The following is a 19,298-nucleotide window of genomic DNA, read 5'->3' on the forward strand; positions in this document are numbered from 1 at the left end:
CGCATTTCTATTCTCTCTTGTTTTTATCACTGTCACTCACCAGTCTGAGACTGAGATAATAGAAGGTCTGAAATCAGTTATTTAAAATTCAGGTAAAAATTCTAATACTTAAATAATATTAGGACTAAAGTCCCTGTGATTGGAAATCTAGATATACAAAATAACAGTCGACTGGTCCTCCATTAGGCCTTCTTACTGTTGCTACCAAGAGCTGATTCTGTTAACAAATATGTGGGCATAGCTCTAATAAGGCTAGAAAGCACTTTCTCTTGGGCCATTCACTTATATCTGCACCCAGTTGGGGATTTTGCTTTAGTGTGTGTGTGTCGTGGTGGTTTTGGGGTGGGGTGGAGGGGCTTCTTTTAAGTTCACTTTCTATCACTGCAGTACTTCAGAACAATATAAACAATATTTCCACCAAGAGCTATATGTATTGTAAGGCAGGTAGCTTGTGAAATATGCATGGGCACTCTCATTTATTGTATTTAAATACGTTTAAGTATAATTTTGCTCCTCACTCAATTTCTTTGTAAAGTGGTCTTGCATTGTCAATTTCTACATTGTCATGATGAGCTAATTATTATTGTATCACTAGGTCACTACCTGGAGTCAAAGTATTTAAAACTATATGAATGGTAACTACTGTAGCTGATGAATCAAATGTTTAATAATGTCAGGCAAACAGATCTGATTGTTCCCCAGCTATAACTCTGAAGACTCATTTACCCCAAAGAAATTTTTACCCCTTCAAATCTGCTATCTCTAAGTACAAGCTTTCAGATTCATTTTCTGTTTTCATGCATTTCACGTGGGCAGATGTCTGCATATAGGGAATCCATTCTTAGTCTACACCCCCTTAAAAATTGATTGCTTTTATCAGAAACATCTCATCTTTTTTTTTACAAATTACTCAAAACATTTAATCTGTCTGATATGAAGCCTATGAATATTTAACTTCCAGTGAATTCTAAAAAGTGTATTTACATCTTTACATCTGAGTTTCTCATGTTAACAAGTCACATAAGCTTTTGTCATTTTGTAAGCTTTCTCATATTCTTAGGCCAGATATTACCCTCTACTGATTCAATCTGCTAGCTTTAAAAAAAAAACAACACACACACACCCCACCTCAAAAAAAAAAAAAAAAAAAAAGGGAAGATTTGAAGTGTTCTATGATGTTTAAATCAACCAAGTCTATGTAGTTGTTAAATATATGTGATTAAAACTGTGTGTGAAAGTCAAGGTCTGATTTGCAAATTAAACTGGCAGGTCTTTTAGCAAGAGTAGAAGAATTTGCAGTGAAAGACTGCTACAAAATTTTACAGGATATGTCTACACAGCAATTAAAAACTTGTGGCTGGCCTGTGCCAGCTGATTCGTACTCATGAGGCTCAGGCTGAGGGCCTTTTTTATCGCAGTGTAGGCATTTGGACTCAGGCTGGAGCCCAGTCTTTGGGACCCTGTGGGGAGAGGGCAAAGGGTCTCAGAGCTTGGGTTCTAGCCCAAGCCCAAACGTGTATGCTGCAATTAAACAGCCCCACGAGCCCAAGTCAGCTGGCACATGCCAACCACGGGTGTCTAATTGCAGTGTAGACATATCCATAGAGCAGTGGTGGGCAATCTGCAGCCTGCAGGCCACACGTGGCCCATCAGGGTAATCTGCTGGTGAGCCACAAGATAGCGTTTACATTGACCATCCGCTGGCACGACTGCCTGCAGCTCCAGGGGCCGCAGTTCGCCGTTCCCAGCCAATGGGAGCTGCAGGAATATATATTGGGCTGCCTGTCCAGAACTGTTGTAAAGAGTATTGTAAAAAATATACTGCAGCTTAGGTGTCCGGATTCCAACAGTGGGACAGCAGTGCACATGCCCAGAGGGAGAAACATAGGTGCCTAGGGAACTGTTACAACAAATTTAGGCACCAAGTGAGTTTAGGTGCCTACAGCAGGGGCGGGCAAACTTTTTGGACTGAGGGCCACATCGGGATTCAGAAATTGTATGGAGGGCCAGTTAGGGGAGGCTGTGCCTCCCAAACTGGCAGGTGTGGCCCGGCCCCCGCAACCATCTGATCCTCCCTGCTTCTCGCCCCTGACGGCCCCCCGGGACTCCTGCCCTATCCAACCCCCCTGCTCCCTGACAGCCCACCCGGACCCCTGCCCCATCCATCCTCCCTGCTCTCTGTCCCCTGAATACCCCTGGAACGAACCTCTGCCCATAACTGCCCCCTGCCGCCCCATCCAACCCTCCTCCCCCTTTCCTACCTACCTCCCCGGACACCTGCCCCATCCAACCACCCCTTCTCCCTTTCCCCGACCGCCCCTGGAACCCCCACCCCTGACTGTCCCCCACTGCCCCATCCAACTCCCTGTCCTTCCTGACTCTCCCCCCCCCAGGACCCCTGCCCCATCCAACCACCCCTTCTCCCTGACTGCCCCCGGAACCGCCACCCCTGACTGCCTCCCGCCACCCCATCCAACCCTTCCTCTCCTTCCTGACTGCTCCCCCCGGACACCTTCCCTATCCAACCACCCCTTCTCCTTGACAGCCCCCAGAATCCCCGCCCCTGACTGCCTCCTGCCGCCCCATCCAACCACCCCTTCTCCCTGACCACTCCCGGAACCCCTGCCCCCATTCAACCCCCCTATTCCACGCCCTCTGACCGCCCCGACCCCTATCCACACCCCCGGCCCCTGACCACTCCCCGAACTCCCCTGCCCTCTAGCCAACCCCCTTCCCTCGCTCCCTGCCCCCTTACCATGCTGCCTGGAGCACCAGTGGCTGGTGGCGCAGCTGCACCGCCCGGATGGAGCCAGCCACGCACCGCGCAATGCAGAGCACCAGGTCAGGCCGGGCTCTGCAGCTGTGCTGCCCCTGGAGCTCACAGCCCCGCCACCCAGAGCATTGTGCCAGTGGCGCAGTGACTGAGGCTGCAGGGGAGGGACTGGGGGCTAGCCTCCCAGGACAGGAGGTCAGGGGCTGGGGAGAACGGTCCTGTGGGCCGGATGTGGCCCGCGGGCCGTAGTTTGCCCACCTATGGCCTACAGGTTTCAGCGACCTTTGAGCAGGAGGAGTTTTGAATCCCAGTGGGGCCTGTTTCTGGGATCTAGGCTATATAACTTGAGTTGGATCTTTAGTTTTTCTTTTGTGGGAGAGCTCTGATCCTGCAAAGACTTAAACAGAAACTTAAGTAATGTGCGTAAATCTTTGCAGGATCAAGGCATAAACTGGTAGTTGTGTAATTGGAAATTTGAACCTAGATATTCTGTTGATACATTTTAGATTTTTAATGTTTAAATTTGGAGAGCTATCTTGAATTGTGAATAGATGGCAGATAAATTTAAATCAAAATAAAAAAAAATCTGTGTTTGTATATATAACAAAACAAGCAACATAGTTAAAAATGGCATTATATTTCTATCTAATCTATCATTACTTTTATCTATGTAGCTTATTTAGGAGTTCAAATATTTGTGTGTTGAGGGAAGATGGAAAATAATTTACCGTAGATGTATGTATTTCACACTGTTATAATAGTCTTAATGCGTAGGAGAAAGTCTGTTACTCCCCTTTCCTTTTGTATGGGAACCATGAAGTAGAGATTCCAGACATTTCTTGGCTGACTCAAATAACTGGAAAGTCTGTGGCTGATGAACTTTGGCTCACCATTAGTTATTAATAAAATATTATAAATATGTAGTGGGCTTTTTACAAGAAAAATTTAAATGCATCACAATTAAGCCAACCTAATGTAGGTAAAAAAAAGTTGGTGTAAATAAGATAACATTATTTTTATGTGGCTTAATGAATGACAGTATGATTGAATTAAATATTGGATTGTTTGTCACCACAGGATTTTTCTCAGTATGTTGTGATGGAGCCTTGAACTTTGAGAAACTACTGGTTTTAGATATCTTTTGCCAGAACGATGAATCTATTTCCAGTAAGCTAGTTACTTCATCATTCTGGATATGCTTTTGGGAACTGTTCTTGAAATTCCCTTAATCCAAACCAGTTGTGTACTATATTTTTATATTTTTTTAATTGATAAATTACTGACACTAAATATATATCTCTAGAAAATCAAGATTTTGTTGAATAATGATATTGTTTAATCATTTTCATACCAGTAGTTAGATGTCTTTTCCAGTGTTGGTTTTCACATCAAATGGAGTGTCATTCAAACCTGATGTTTACAATTGCATTAAAGGGCAGTACCTCTGGTGAGAATGCATTTATTGTGCAGCTACAGATCAGTTATTTTGTATCAGCACAGTCAGTAAATACCAGAATACTAGTCCATGAAATAATGTGACACTAAATTTGAAAAAATGCAACAATACCTCTTCCATCAAGTAGTGTTCTACTTTTAGATGAAATGACTAGTTTAAGTAGTGCCTTTGAAAATTGGGTGTTACTTCCTTTAGTTCTGATTGCAGTTGGCAGGAACTATATGTTTTGTATGTATTATCAAAAAAGAACATCTTTCTACAGTATACTCTTGCTGTTTCCCTTGCAGATTTATGTAACTTATGTACATCTTTGATCGAATGTGACACTTTTTTGAATATATGCTGTGCTTACTGCTGAATATGTGAATGATGCACTGAACTGTTGGCTAATGTTCTGTGAATGTAAACCAGAGAACATGCTCGTTTGCTTAACGGCCTTGCAGTGTGGACTGTTTTATTGCTCTTTAATCCTTATTGTGCAAGATACTGGCAAGAGAACATTTTTCATCTATAAGCATTGTTTCATGCTTAAACATATCCATTGTTTAGTCAAAGTTATGAAATATTGTTGCTCAATTAAATTTTGTTTTCAACATTTCCTGGTAGAGGCAGTAACAGAGAAGATAAAACTCTAAAGGAAGAAAAGATAGATAAGTAGGGAAATATATTAAGCACGAGTGAACAAGGAAGGAACAGAAGATGTGCAGTCAGTAGATATAAGAATCCTGACCTTCAGATTTGGACAAAGAGTTTGTCTTTTATCAAAAGCTGAATCTGATGTATTTCAAGATTGTATTTCTGGTACAGGCTGTGGTAAAAAGGTTGACTTCTGAGGAACCTATTCTTCTCTAACAGACATCAGCTCTGTACTGATGCACACTTAGATTGTGCACAAGGATAGACATCAATTAAAGTGTGACAGTTTCTTCAGGTGAAAAATGAAAAGACGTATACAGTTGGAATGCAAAAATGTTAGTTAACTTACAAGATGGTGGTAGAACAGCAGTGTATTAAGCAATCCTTTTGAAAGAGCATCTTCCCATTTTTTGGCACAGAGATGAGGTGTGGAGAGACATGCTAATACATCTTGAGCCTGATCCTGTGTGTATTCAGTGTCTAACTCCCACTGAAGAGGTAGCCAAGTCTGATGAGATGGCTTACTCTGTGGGGTTTGTGTTATTTTGGAACATACATACATAAGAAAGTAAGAACGGCCATACTGGGACAGATCAATGGTCCATCTAGCCCCAGTATCCTGTCCAATGCCAGATGCTTCAGAGGGAATGAACAGAACAGGTATTCATCAAGTGATCCATCCCCTGTTGCCCATTCCCAGCTTCTAGCAAACAGAGACTAGGGACATTTCAGAGCTGGGTTTTGCATCCCTGCCCATCCTGGCTAATAGCCATTGTTGGACCTATCCTCCATGAACTTATTAGGTCTTTTTTGAACCCTGTTATAGTCTTGCCCTTCACAATATGCTCTGGCAAAGAGTTCCACAGATTGACTGTGCATTGGGTGCAGGAGTACTTTCTTATGTTTGTTTTAAACCTGCTGCTTATTTATTTCATTGAGTGACCCATGGTTCTTGAGTAATCTGAAGGCATGAATAACACTTCCTTATTTACTTTCTCCACACCAGTTATAATTTTATAGACCTTTATCATATCCTCCCTCAGTCATCTCTTTTTTTCCAAGCTGAAAACTCCCAGTCTTATTAATATCTCCTCATATGGAAGCTGTTCCATAACCCTAATAATTTTTGTTGCCCTTTTCTGCACCTTTTCCAATTCCAATATATCTTGTTTGAGATGGGGCAACCACATCAGCATGCAATATCAAGATGTGGGCGTACCATGGATTTATATAGAGGCAATATGATATTTTCTGTTTTATGATCTACCCGTTTCTTAATGATTCCCAACATTCTGTTCGCTTTTTTGACTGCCGCTGCACATTGAGTGGATGTATTCAGAGAACTATCCACAATGACTCCAAGGTCTATTTCTTGAGTGGTAACAGCTAATTTAGACCCCATCATTTTATATGTATGGTAGGGATTATGTTTTCCAATGTGCATTACTTTCAATTTATCAACATTGAATTTCATCTGCCATTTTGTTGCCCAGTCACCCAGTTTTGTGAGATCCCTTTGTAACTCTTCGGGGTCTGCTTTGGACTTAACTATCTTGAATAGTGTTGTATTATCTGCAAAAAGAACAGGAGTACTTGTGGCACCTTAGAGACTAACACATTTATTTGAGCATAAGCTTTCGTGGGCTACCGCCCACTTCATCAGATGCATAGAATGGAACATATAGTAAGAAGATATGTATACATACAGAGAACATGCAAAGGTGGAAGTTGCCATACCAACTCTTAAGATGCTAATTAATTAAGATGAGCTATTATCAGCAGGAGAAAAAAAAATTTTGTAGTGATAATCAAGATGGCCCATTCCAGACAGTTGACAAGAAGGTGTGAGGATACTTAACATGGGAAAATAGATTCAATTTGTGTAATGACCTAGCCACTCCCAGTCTCTATTGGAGTGGCTGGGTCATTACACAAATCGAATCTATTTCCTCATGTTAAGTATCCTCACACCTTCTTGTCATCTGTCTGGAATGGGCCATCTTGATTATCACTACAAAAAAAAATTTTCTCCTGCTGATAATAGCTCATCTTAATTAATTAGCCTCTTAGAGTTGGTATGACAACTTCCACCTTTTCATGTTCTCTGTATGTATATATATCTTTTTACTGTATGTTCCATTCTATGCATCTGATGAAGTGTGCTGTAGCCCACAAAAGCTTATGCTCAAATAAATTTGTTAGTCTCTAAGGTGCCAAAAGTACCCCTGTTCTTTTTGCGGATACAGACTAACACGGCTGCTACTCTGAAATTTGTATTGGCTGTCAATTTTGCCACCTCACTGTTTACCCCTTTTTCCAAATCATTTATGAATATGTTGAATAGGACTGGTCCCAGTACAGACCCCTGAGGGACACCACTATTTACCTCTCTCCATTCTGAAGACTGACCATTTATTCCTACCCTTTGTTTCCTATCTTTTAAACAGTTACTGATCCAGGAGAGGACTTTCCCTCTTATCCACAGCTTACTTTGCTTAAGAGCCTTTGGTGATGGACTTTGTCAAAGGCTTTCTGAAAATCTAAATACACTATATGCACTGGATCACCCTTGTCCACATGCTTGTTGACCCCCTCAAAGAATTCTAGTAATCTCCTCAAAGAGTTGTGGAAGTACCTTTTGTTAATAAACCTTACCTCAGGAGAGGAGGATTTATTTTGATTCTTTACTCCTACTGATATAAAATAATTTTAGCAAAAAAAATTCTACGACTGGTTCAGCTGCATCTTTGGTAACACTAGTAGGAGATCTCATGTACTCCAGCAGCTGCTAGCATTTTTACCACTGTGTCAGTTAAACCTGCTGTGAGCACAGATACTATATTCTTTTTGTATAAAAACTCCCCCTGACTTAAGTTGGAAGTACAAACATAGAATGGCTGCTCTGATCAGATTTAACTGACGTGGTGGTAAAAGCTCAGAAAGCTGCTGCAGCTTTATCTAGACTAGGGTTACCACTGGGATCATTTGATTGAAATTCTCTTGTGTTAGCAAGTCAATTTTTTTCGAAAAGGGGATGTCAACCACTTTCACTGCTATTGTAGACATTTTAAAAATGATGTTTATTGCAGCGATAGCCACCCTTTGCTAAAGCCCATATCTCAATTTTTGTAACAAACAAGCCACTATTTTTTAATCTGCCAACCACATCTTAGTATTGGGTAATACACTGAAAACCAGGTATGTTTTTATGAAAATGAACACAGTAGTGCTAAAGCTGGTTGCACTTAATAAAAATAAATGAAAGTTGAATCATAAAAGCTTTTGATTTATTTCCAATTAGCTTATTTTGTTCCAGAGACCTATTTAAATACTTTCGAAAACAGCAGTAAAGGAAACAGATTGGCTTTAATTAAATACTGATTTAGTCTGCCATTTTTAAAATTGAAATGACATCCATTTTATATTGGTTGAACACCTGTTAATTCAGTTAGTGCAGACTTGCCACCCTGGATTTCCCCCATAAGTACCCCATCACACATACTTTTTCTCTTTTGCCCTGTGCTCTCATGTGTTTGTGGAAATAATTCTGGATGGGAAGAAATCTCTATTTAAAATTTGCCTAAATGGCTCAGATACTTGATTCAGACCTGCCATGTCAAAGCAGGAGTCCCAATCCCAGATAGTTTTAGAGCCCATTCTACTAGAGCAAAGGTAACTTTCTACAGTTAGCCTTAAAAGACACATCTATTTCTAAGATGTTGTAAGGCTTCCATGTGGAGTTCTGTTCAGAGCCTTACTCAGTGTTATGCTCTCATTCATATTGCATGCTTGTTTGGGGAAATTTGTTATTCTCTGAACAATTAAGCACTCTTCAGCCACCCTCTGGAAATTGTTTCTGCTTGTTAATCACCCAAAAGTGGGAATTCACAGAAGTAATTCTGGAAGTAGAAGGGAAAGCTAACTACCACTAACTAAAGCTCTCTGAGAATGTTATTTCTACAGATCCATGCTTGTCACACTATGTCCTTGTTTCTTTGTAGTCCTGTGCTAGATTTCAAACAGCAGAATGGAAGTGGAAAAGTGTGGGCCATCGATAAGGTTGCCACCTCTAAGACGCAGACAAAACAGCCACTGGCTACAGCCCTACCAATGGCCACCCCATCACCAACAACAAAAAGAGTCCTAGTGCTGACTATAGCTAATTATTACTAAAATGTTTTAGAGACTCATTTAAAAACCAAACCAGTAACACAATATGTGTTATGTTATTTTATCACTTTTCTTACCTTATCCTAACATGGTACTGTGGTCCAGGCTACCAGGGTTGTCAGTTGTAGAGCACGCTAATGTAAGCCAAGTGAGAAAAATAAAAAAGGTATATTAATCTTTTCACCAGCAAGGCAGTACAAAACCCGACCAGGTGGCAACACTAGAAGTAGTCTTTTTATAGATGTTGCCTACTGTGCTTGAGTCTGTGGGTAGAATCGATGTCTGGTCACAGAGGATGCAGTATGGAGTCTTGTGGCATGTTACCTAGAGTATAGATCTGCAAAAGTGGTCGTATTGTGGTTATGGATGCCATATAAATACACAGATTAAACAGGAAAAATGCTTGGAGAAAACCAGTTACTAGTAAGTAGCTGTCCTTTTAAGTTATGGTTTATTATGAATAAATGGGCTTCTGATTAATGGAAACTGTATTTATATTAACTGTAATCAGTAAATAAGAAACCTCTTTCTAAGAAGCTGAAAAGTTGATTTTATATGGTTAAAGTTTCAAAAGTGCCTAAGCCCCATTTTCAAAAGTGATTCAGGCACTTAGCAAAATCTTACTATGTTCACATATATCATAGTATAGTAAAATTGTGTGTGTATATACAAAAGAAACTGTTATGTATTTAAACATGGCAATGTTTAATTCGGGCAGTTTAAAGCAGAGCATCTAGTGTTTAGACTAAACTGCCATAAAACTTATGCTTGCATTTTCTGTTTCCTACAAATTACAGGTGGGACACAGAGGTTACCTCGTACGATTGGTGTATCGCTAGCAAAAGAACTCATCTTCTCTGCACGTATTGTAGATGGCGAAGAAGCAAAATCAATAGGATTGATCAGTCATGTGGTGGAACAGAATGAATCAGGGGATGCAGCCTATAGAAGAGCTTTAGCCCTAGCACAAGAATTTTTACCTCAGGTACAACATAATGGAGTCGTATTTTGATTTTGTTTTGGGTGGGTTAGTTCACTGTAGTATAGTACAGTGGTTAAATAGTAAATATGCAAAGGAACCAGGTAAATCAAGAAGAAAATTACCATTATCTTGATTTATTGTCTGCACTGTTAAGGTTTGTGTTTCTATTTACTTTCAAATTAACATTGTAGATGATTTTTTTACCAAAGTAAAAAATTCTAGAGACTACAATATTACTATTAAAATAACATTGAAAATTTTGGGAAACAGTTGAGGATAGGAGAAAGACAAAAAGGTCAAGTTAAAATAGAGACCAGTCCTCTTCCTTACTATTCTAGCCATATGAAGTTTTCTTTTAATCCTTTAGTTCAGGGAGTCTGGATTTCTCAGTATGATTTGCCATAGTAAAATGTACAGATTCTCTGCATGTACAAAATCCATTAAGTGAACACTGTGACTATTTAAATCCTCATTCTTTTTCATAATTACATTTGTTACTAACATACCCTTGGAAATGTAACAGTGAAATTTATTTCCAAAATTAATGTCTTTTTCCATTTATGCAACATATTGTTTTTACTGGAATGTTCATTTGTTTGCTTTCTGGATGACATACACCAGCACAGGGATGTCATCATTCTCTTGCACTGCTCTAGGTTACGTGCCCTCTTTTCCTTTCACTTGATGTAACCGTAGCAGAGAGACCTGAAATATGACTACTTTCAGACAGCTATACTCCAAATATTCAACGTTGGAGAACTGCATATAAGTTAATTATGGGTTGCCTTACTTTAAACTTTCACTATTGGCTTCTCCTTGACTAGAGAACCTGCTGTCTGATTTTTCATGGCAATCAGTCAGGGAGCATGGTGGGGGAACTTTTCTGTACAGTGGAGAATTAATCTACAGGTCCTGTGCCCAGGGGCCCTGGCCAATTTGGGGGCACCTACAGGAGCACCGGAACCAGTGTAGAAGTGGGGGACCATTGGCGCTGGAACTATGGCCCCACCCCCTGCTCCGATTCTTCCCCCTGGGGATCCACCCCCTGCTCCTATTCTTCCCCCAAGGCCCAACCCCTGCCAAGGCAGAAGCTGGAGCTGGGCCATGGTAAGAGCCGCTCAAGGAGCCAAGGACACTGTGGGGAGCCCCAGACCCGCCACCTGCCCTAGGCGAGTCTTATCAGCTCCCCCACTCCCCCAAAGTGAAACCCTTGCCACCACCACTCAGCACCTGTCCGAGGCTACTATGCCCATGTTAAAAAGTGAGTGGGCATGGCCTCCCTGGATCCCTCCGCTTCCGGCGCCCCTGGGCCTCTGAGGTGTGGGGGGCCCAAATGTTCTTTGTGCCCAGGGCCTCAATAACTTTCCATCTCTATTTATGTAGCTGACCATTCTCTCTCACTCACAAGAAAGTGCACACATATCAGTGTTTCTGCTTGCCGCTCATCCAATAGTTGTTTTCTTCTGTACCATCAACCAAAACACCAATTTGTCATCCTCCCTCACCGTGGCATGCAAACGTGAGGGAACTAGACCGGTTTCCATCCCCAAAACACCAGAACTCTAGGAAGAAATCAGCATGACCTTCTGGAAAAAGCTGCAAGAGCCTTGGTGGTGATTGATTGTGACATGCCCCCTTTCTGCCATAGACATCAGTCTTCACCAACCTCCCTTCCCTCCCCCCCACCCCAGTATCCATGAGAAAACTGATCATGGCCTAATCTGTATCTTTCTTCTTCTTCCACAAAAGATGCCGCTTCTCCCCCTTGAGCTCAGTTGTCTGAGATTCTAGATGTTTTAATTTTTTTAAATGAAAATATATATAATCATACACATATGTATTTTAAGTAAACAACAATGACTCCATTGGATCTCCCAGGTGTATCTTGTTTTTCTATATCTATCTTGTAGACCATAAATTCTTTGTGTTAGGAACTGTTCTGATATTTATTTGATACCTCATTGTCAGCACTTAACAAATTTATAATCTTTTGCTGTGCTTCACGGCCCTTGAGAAATGATCAGTCCTTGAGCACTGTAGCTTGAAACTGAGCTCACAACAGAAATGGAATATCTTCAGGGGAACATTTCAGGAGACTTTGCACACTGGCACTAGAGAAGATTTTTGGGGGAATCACCAGTGTGTCCAGAATATGATTCAGTTTTGGGGGAGCTGTTGATAAATCCTCTTCCCTGTTGAAAGCTCTGCAGGAAGATTAATCCCATCCAGGTCCTGGTCTATATTGAGTGTCATTTAAAATAAAATCCTCATTTACTTCACCACTTTATTTGGCTTTCCATAGTAACTTCAGAAATCCCTCTCTTAGGCTGGAAAATACTGCAAATTATACAGTAAATGTAACTAACGTTGAAAAGCACTATTGATTTTTGTTTTTAAAACCCTATTATCAAACAACATATGAAAAAATATACATTTTAAATGAAAGAAGGCCTGGATTATGATTTGTAGCCACAGATTCACACTGGAGACAGTGCAGAGGTTAACTGCTCTAATAGGAGCTCTGACGGCATTGTGCCTCATGCAGGTACAATTCTATATAACCATTGAAGAGGATGCATTAGCCTCTCCCCTCTGCATCCTACTAGCTCTTTTGGCCAATACATGTGTTTGTAGAACTAGTGCCTGTCGTGGCTCTAGCTATGCAAAGTACTTGCACCCCCCTGATGAAAGGATTCCTATCATTCCTGGCCCTTCTGTGGGAGACTGAGCTCCTTGCATTGTCTCCCTCCCTCTCTTGCACGGTTTGACAGAGGTCAACCATCTGACTTTTGCATCTTGGTTTTGCAGCTCATGCGTTTTAGCTTTGAGGCTAGCAGTGATTTATTCTTTTTTTGTTGAGGTGCTTCCATGTCTTTTTATTATACGCTTATTAGGACATAATATAATAGATCACATAGAGTCCTATAGTACCATCATTATTTGGTTACTTTGAACCTAATTTCCAAAGATGCTGAGCACCCGCAACTCAAGTTGAAGTCCATTGGAGCTGCTGGTGTTCAGCACCTCTAAAATGTAGGCTTTTTATGTTGTTTTGGTACCATGTCGTTTTTGAAAATTATATGCTGCTTTTAGTTTTTTTAGTTCTAGAAACATATATTTGGAAGAAAATGTGTATCATGGTCATATTACTTATTAAAAAGAACAGACAAAGCCTACAGAGTGCTAATATGATAGCATTCATATGTAGACACTTTGAACCACAATTTTGCTGTATCTGCTGACATGTAGATCTATCTGATTTATTTTTAATTTTAGGGACCTCTAGCAATAAGAGTCGCAAAATTGGCCATCAATCAAGGGATGGAGGTAAGGATATATATTTGTTGGTAACAGTGAGTGAAAGCCTGGAGGGCGGGGAACAGTTCCTAAAATAGAGGGTTAAAAGTTAATTAATGTTTTTTCTAGACTTGTTTTAAATTTCAAACCATATAGTCTTTCAAAACCTAGTTAGTTGAATCCAGTCTAAAGTAAACCAATGGTTCTTATTTTTGTGACTTCATATTGATTTCACCCTGCTCCTGCAGATATGGTTGATGCTGACGGGGCACTACAGTACCAAAACTTGCTATAACCGATACAATGTGCATGAGTTATTAATGTTAGAAAGTAAACATACAACTTGTTTAATAGTAGTTCATGTCAAAGGGTGGGGGGAAAGCTTTCCTAAATTCATGTACAGCATGCTGTAAAGACTATGGTTGTTTTAAAACCAAATTATATGAAAATCAATCCCATCATCAACAGGATAAAGGTTTGCCAGTAAAACTGAAGGCCAAAAAGGACATTGCTGCTTATAATAATTTAGTATAGAATAGAATAGTGTTAACATAATATTAAGAATCTGATTTAAATACAAAAAGACATGCCAAGTAGCCACTCCTGAGTGTTCTCTATTGATCGAGCTCTAGAGTTCATTAAGATCTGAGCAGACTCACACTTGTGCTTAACTTTAAGCCTCTGAGTCTCCTGCTGAACTCAATGGGACTACTCAGATACTTAAAGTTAAGCACGGGCATGAATCTTTGCAGCATCACAATTTAGAGCACAGTCTGGCCCAGAGAAGAGTGTGATCACAGGTCATTTGCAATGTAAAACCTCAATATAACAGGATAAGTTAGGGATGTATTCTGTTTCAGGTTTTTTGTTTGTTTGTTTTAAAGGTTGACATACAACTACTCAGACACCTGAGTTGAGTAGGGTTACAGTAATGATTAAAAGTAAAAGTACTTTTCTGAAGTAAAAGTACACAAAGGGTGTAAATTAAGCTCACAAATACAAATTAGTTTTTTAAGGGTATAAATCCAAGGTTGAATTCAGTGGTACACAAGGTAGAAACTTTTGTAGGAAAAATTCTAAGTTCCAGACACAGTAGGTAGGTGAGTCAAAATGACCTTGTTGACAAACCCCATGTGGTACACAAGGTCCCAGCTTTCAGAGGCTAGTAGAAAAACTGTCCACTGATGAAATAGATAGCACTTATGAAAAGCAGGTAGCTAAACAAAGAGGAAATAATGGAGGAGGAAAATAAGCCCTTTCAGCTGTTTTGGCCACCACACAAAGAAATCTCAGAGGGTCCCAGAGGAAGTCCAAGATCACAATTGGTTTCATCCTTATATGTGGGAGAAATATATATTTTCCTAATCATCAAGACAAATCCTTAAGAGATTCTGGCAGATCAAGCTCCTACAGATCAGTCTCTAGATAGGTCCTTAAGATGGTCTGGGTGGGTATTCAGTCTATTCATCATTGGCAGTCTTATTGCATCACCAAAGCTTTTGTTGATCATGTGATTGCTGGTTGTGTAATAGCATTTCTTGAGAAACACACTTTGTAATTCGTTGGACTTCCATACATATTTTAATATATATATATCAGTTAATTTATTACAAGATTTTGTTAAAATTGAAGTATATTTTAAATTGTACAACATTGGAATCATAATAGGTAAAATGCATGAATGTAAATGTATTTATTGTCAAGTTTATATATGCATATTATTGATAAAGCAAATAAAGGACATGTAAAAATTATACAATTTATATAGGTAAAATATACTAAGATTATGTAATAGAATAATGGAAGGACAAATAGTATATCACATCAGGAATATATGTACCTTATCAGTATATTACCGTATTTCACAAAAACATGTCTGAGTATATGATTGCTGTTTTTTCACTATGTACTATATATTGATGTATGAAAAGATCATGAATTTGACCCTTTTTAAGTGTTGAAATTGCAGTTGGGTCAAACATGTTTTCTCAAAACAATGGGTGAGCTTTATGAGCACTTCTGGAAGTGTTAGGGATATCTACTGTGATGCAGATGTAAGATAAAGTTCCATAATAAACATTGACATAAATAGCATCTGGCCTGCTTTTCAGGAAGTACAACTCTTTATACTGTATGGTGGTGAGTAACTTCTTCTTAGGTGCAATTAGTTTTTCAAATTAAGTATATCAACTTATTATTTGTATTTCAGTAGCCCTCTTCATATTCTAGGTGCTTTCCTTACATACTGAAAGACAGTCTCATCCTGGAAGATATCTGTTTCAAAACTTGTTTGTTAAAACATAATTAATGACTGATTCATATGCAGTCGAGGTTTCTGACCAGTAATAGCTGAAACAATTAAAATATTCAGCTAATTAATGGGTTTTGGCCAAAGACAATTTGTAGTAAGACAATACATTGTGCATTCACCTATTATTTCTGACAATCTATTGAATAGTGATTACATCACAGAATAGGGAAACTGATTACAGAAATACTGACCCACCCATAACCACAGGATAGTGAAGAATTTCTGCATAAAGATACTGTGAAGAGGGACTTTGCTGGACTGCTTTAATGATTGGGATATAGGAATACAGTATTTGAGTTAACTGTCAGAAAATAAAGTGTGTACTATCTACAGAAAGTTATTCACTCTTACAATATTTAATTTTTGTTTCCCAGGTGGATTTAGTAACAGGCTTAGCAATTGAAGAAGCCTGTTATGCTCAGGTATGTAACACAATTAAGCAAAAAAAACCCCAAACCCCTCAGTTAAAAATTGCATTGAAAATCATACAGAAACGCAGCTCGAAAGTAATTTATATTTTCTCCCAGCAGCATTTCAGATAACAAATTTAACCCTTTCTCTTAGCCATTTCTATTTTTTTTAACATGGAAATCTTAAAGAAGGAAGTGGAGTTTAAGACAAAATCATCCCTTTGTATAGGGCTATTTAGGGAGGGGAAATTGGACATAGAGCCAGATCTTCAGATGGTGTAAATTGGCGGCGTATCCTTGTTGACTTCAGTGGAGATATACTGATATATAATGCCTGAGGATCTGGTCCATAAACTAGAGAGATTCTGCCTTGCTGCCTACACAGAGGGAAGAGATTCCCTGCATGTTTTACCCCAACCCCTTAAAAAGAGTGGTAAATAATTAAGTAAGAATAGAGCCATTATATTACATCTGTATTTGGCATTGGTATGACCCCTACTGTAATACTGTGTTCAGTTCTAGTTTCCACACTTCAAGAAAGATGTTGAAAAATTGGAGAGGGTTCAGATAAGAGCCACAAGAATGATTAAATTATTGGAAAATATGTCTTACAGTGAAAGATTTTAGGAGCTCAATCTGTTTAGTGTATCAAAGAGAAGGTTAAGGGGTGACTTGATCCAAGTCTGTAAGTATCTCAATGGGAACTGAAATTTGATAATAGAGGGCTCTTCAGTCTAGGTATAATAGGAACCCGTGGCTGGAAGTTGAAGCTAGACAAATGCGAACTAAAAATATGATGCAGTTGTTTAACAGGAGGGTAATTAATCATTGAAAAAACTGTGTTGTGATGGATTCTTCATCACAGGAAATTTTAAAATCAGGATTGGCTGCTTTAGATCAAGTACAGCTATTGAACTTGAAACATGGAAGTCCTATTGCTCTGTTATGCAGGAGGTCAGACTATGAAATTTGTGAGTAGAAGTGCATGGTTAGAAGTAAGCGTACAGTGCATGGTTAGTTTTATGTAGTTTTAATTTTGTAGGTGTGAACAGGGTTTCAAACTAAAGAGTAAACTTTTGATGACGACCTAAAGAGATATGAGGATTGATCAATTAGACAGTTGAACAAGAGTCTGTTTTGTTATCTGACTACTCTATTTGAGGAATTTTTAATATGTCCATCACTTCATTATTTTTTTAATCCCTTCAAACCATTGCCATATCCCTTCCAAAGGAGGTATTTACATGTTACATAAGGAAATACTGCAGGCACTATAGCTGATCGTTCAAGAACCTGTGAGAATTTTAACTCTCCCCTACCCCCCACCAGTAGTTCTGGGTGCATCCACTGTCAGCCGTGTTAAACCGCCTGGGAAAGTATAACTGGGTGTAAAATAATGAAGTTTTTATGGTCTTCTTATTTTACAGCTATAATGATAAAATGTTCTTTCTGTACTAAAAGAAGTGTGTTTAATAATTATCTTAATATCCAGAAGGCCAGATCTCCAACTGGTATAAGTCAGCATGGCTGAAGTAACTTCTGTGGAGTGATACTGATTTATACCAGCTGAAGATCTGGCCCACAGGCTGTAAATCAGTTGTGTGTAGAGTGTTTTCACACTCTTTTGTAATTTCTGTATTACACTATAGTCTAGGGTTACCATACGTCCGGATTTTCCCGGACATGTCCGACTTTTTGGTCCTCAAATCCCCGTCTGGGAGGAATTTCGAAAAAGCAGGACATGTCCGGGAAAATAGGGAGGCATGGTAAGGGGACCACCTCCTCCCCGGGCTCCAACTTTCCGGGGCCAGGCAGCGGCTGTTCGTTCTCCTCACCTGGGCAGCCGGACTCGGGAGCAGCCGCTGCTGCAGCTCCCACTTCCGCGGGGGGAAGCGGCCAAGCATGTGGTGCTCCGGCTGTGGCGCCCGGGGCGTGAACCCCCTGAGCCCGTGCCTGCTGCGGGGACCCAGCTGGTGCAATCCTGCGGGCGACCCCGGAGTGGGGGCAGCAGGCCCCAGGCCCCCCGTCCCGCTCGGGTCCTGCAGGGGAACGAACGGGGCTGCCGATGCCTCTGCCCTGGGGCCGCCCGCGGGATTGCATCAGCTGGGCAGCCAGCCCAGATGCGACTTGCCTGGGGCTGGGCGCAGCGTGCGCGCTGCTGGGTCCCCGCAACAGGCCCAGGCTCGGGGGGTTCGGGCCCGGGCGCTAGAGCCGCAGCCACCGAGCTTGGCCATCGGCCGCTTCCTCCCCTGCAGCAGTGGGAACTGCATCAGCGGCTGCTCCCGAGTCCGGCTGCCCAGGTGGAGAGAAGGAATAGCCACCGTCTGGCCCCGCGGGCTGCCCCCCTACTCTCCCTCCAGGTACTCACCCTGGGACCGCGCTCCCTCTGTGTCTCCGGGGCCTCCCTCTGCCGCTGTTTCTCCCCCACCCCCTCTGGTCACCCTGGGGGCGGAGTTGGGTGGGGACTTTGGAGAAGGGGCGGAGTTGGGTTGGGGCTGGGGCGGGGAAGGGGTGGAGTTGGAGCGGGGCCGGGGCCCCCTTGGAGTGTCCTCTTTTTGCAGGACTGAAATATGGTAACCCTACTATAGTCTGCAGATCGCATCCATTAAAGAAAGGTGACAATATACCTTATTTTTTAAATTTTGGTATTAATAATACAAAGTTAATCTGTTCTTTGTAGACTATTCCAACAAAAGACAGAATTGAAGGTCTTCTTGCTTTTAAAGAAAAGAGGCCCCCTCGCTACAAGGGAGAATAGGAGAAACTGATGCCTTGAAAATACAAATGAGATAAACATGGCTGGAAGGACCTTTCAGCTGCACTTTGCCTCAGCGCATGGAGTATCACAACCACCAAAGTAAAAGCAAACTCTACCTACATTACAACATCTGGAATGTGTCCAGACATGTGCCTGGCCCAAGAATATGTATCAAGTCATACTCAGCATGGTTTATGAAGGTTGCTCTGTATATTTGCAAGGTCACAGGTTCATAAGCATTTCTTTTATTTCATATGTATGAAACTAACCATACCACAATTTAAAAAAAAAAGTAAATTCTTTTAATAGACAAAGCCTATAAAGTAATATGGAATGTTTGTCTGTTGTTCCATTTTATCAAAATAAGTGATTTCTATGCACCAAAAATGTGAAATTATACCAAATATGATTTCTAAATGATTCACTATCTATTCTAGCTGAATATGTAAATTATTAATAAAGTTAGTGGAAATCAGAAGAATGATTGTTTGGAAGATTATAAACT

General features: G+C 40.6%; 1 protein-coding gene across 2 annotated transcripts in view; it reads left to right on the top strand.

Moving 5' to 3' along the window:
• AUH (AU RNA binding methylglutaconyl-CoA hydratase) overlaps positions 1 to 19,090 on the top strand; it is a 191,234-nt gene extending 172,144 nt beyond the window's left edge. For both annotated transcript variants that reach the window (XM_065550379.1, XM_042854596.2), the window contains 4 exons: positions 9,833 to 10,020; positions 13,294 to 13,344; positions 16,000 to 16,047; positions 18,716 to 19,090. In XM_065550379.1, coding sequence (XP_065406451.1) covers positions 9,833 to 10,020; positions 13,294 to 13,344; positions 16,000 to 16,047; positions 18,716 to 18,793 — 365 coding nt within the window. In that variant the 3' untranslated portion in view covers positions 18,794 to 19,090. The remainder of the gene's footprint in view (positions 1 to 9,832; positions 10,021 to 13,293; positions 13,345 to 15,999; positions 16,048 to 18,715) is intronic.
• Positions 19,091 to 19,298: the final 208 nt, after the last annotated feature.

The sequence above is a fragment of the Chrysemys picta genome, chromosome 6 (genome assembly GCF_011386835.1).
Source record: "Chrysemys picta bellii isolate R12L10 chromosome 6, ASM1138683v2, whole genome shotgun sequence".
Lineage (NCBI taxonomy): Eukaryota > Metazoa > Chordata > Testudines > Emydidae > Chrysemys > Chrysemys picta.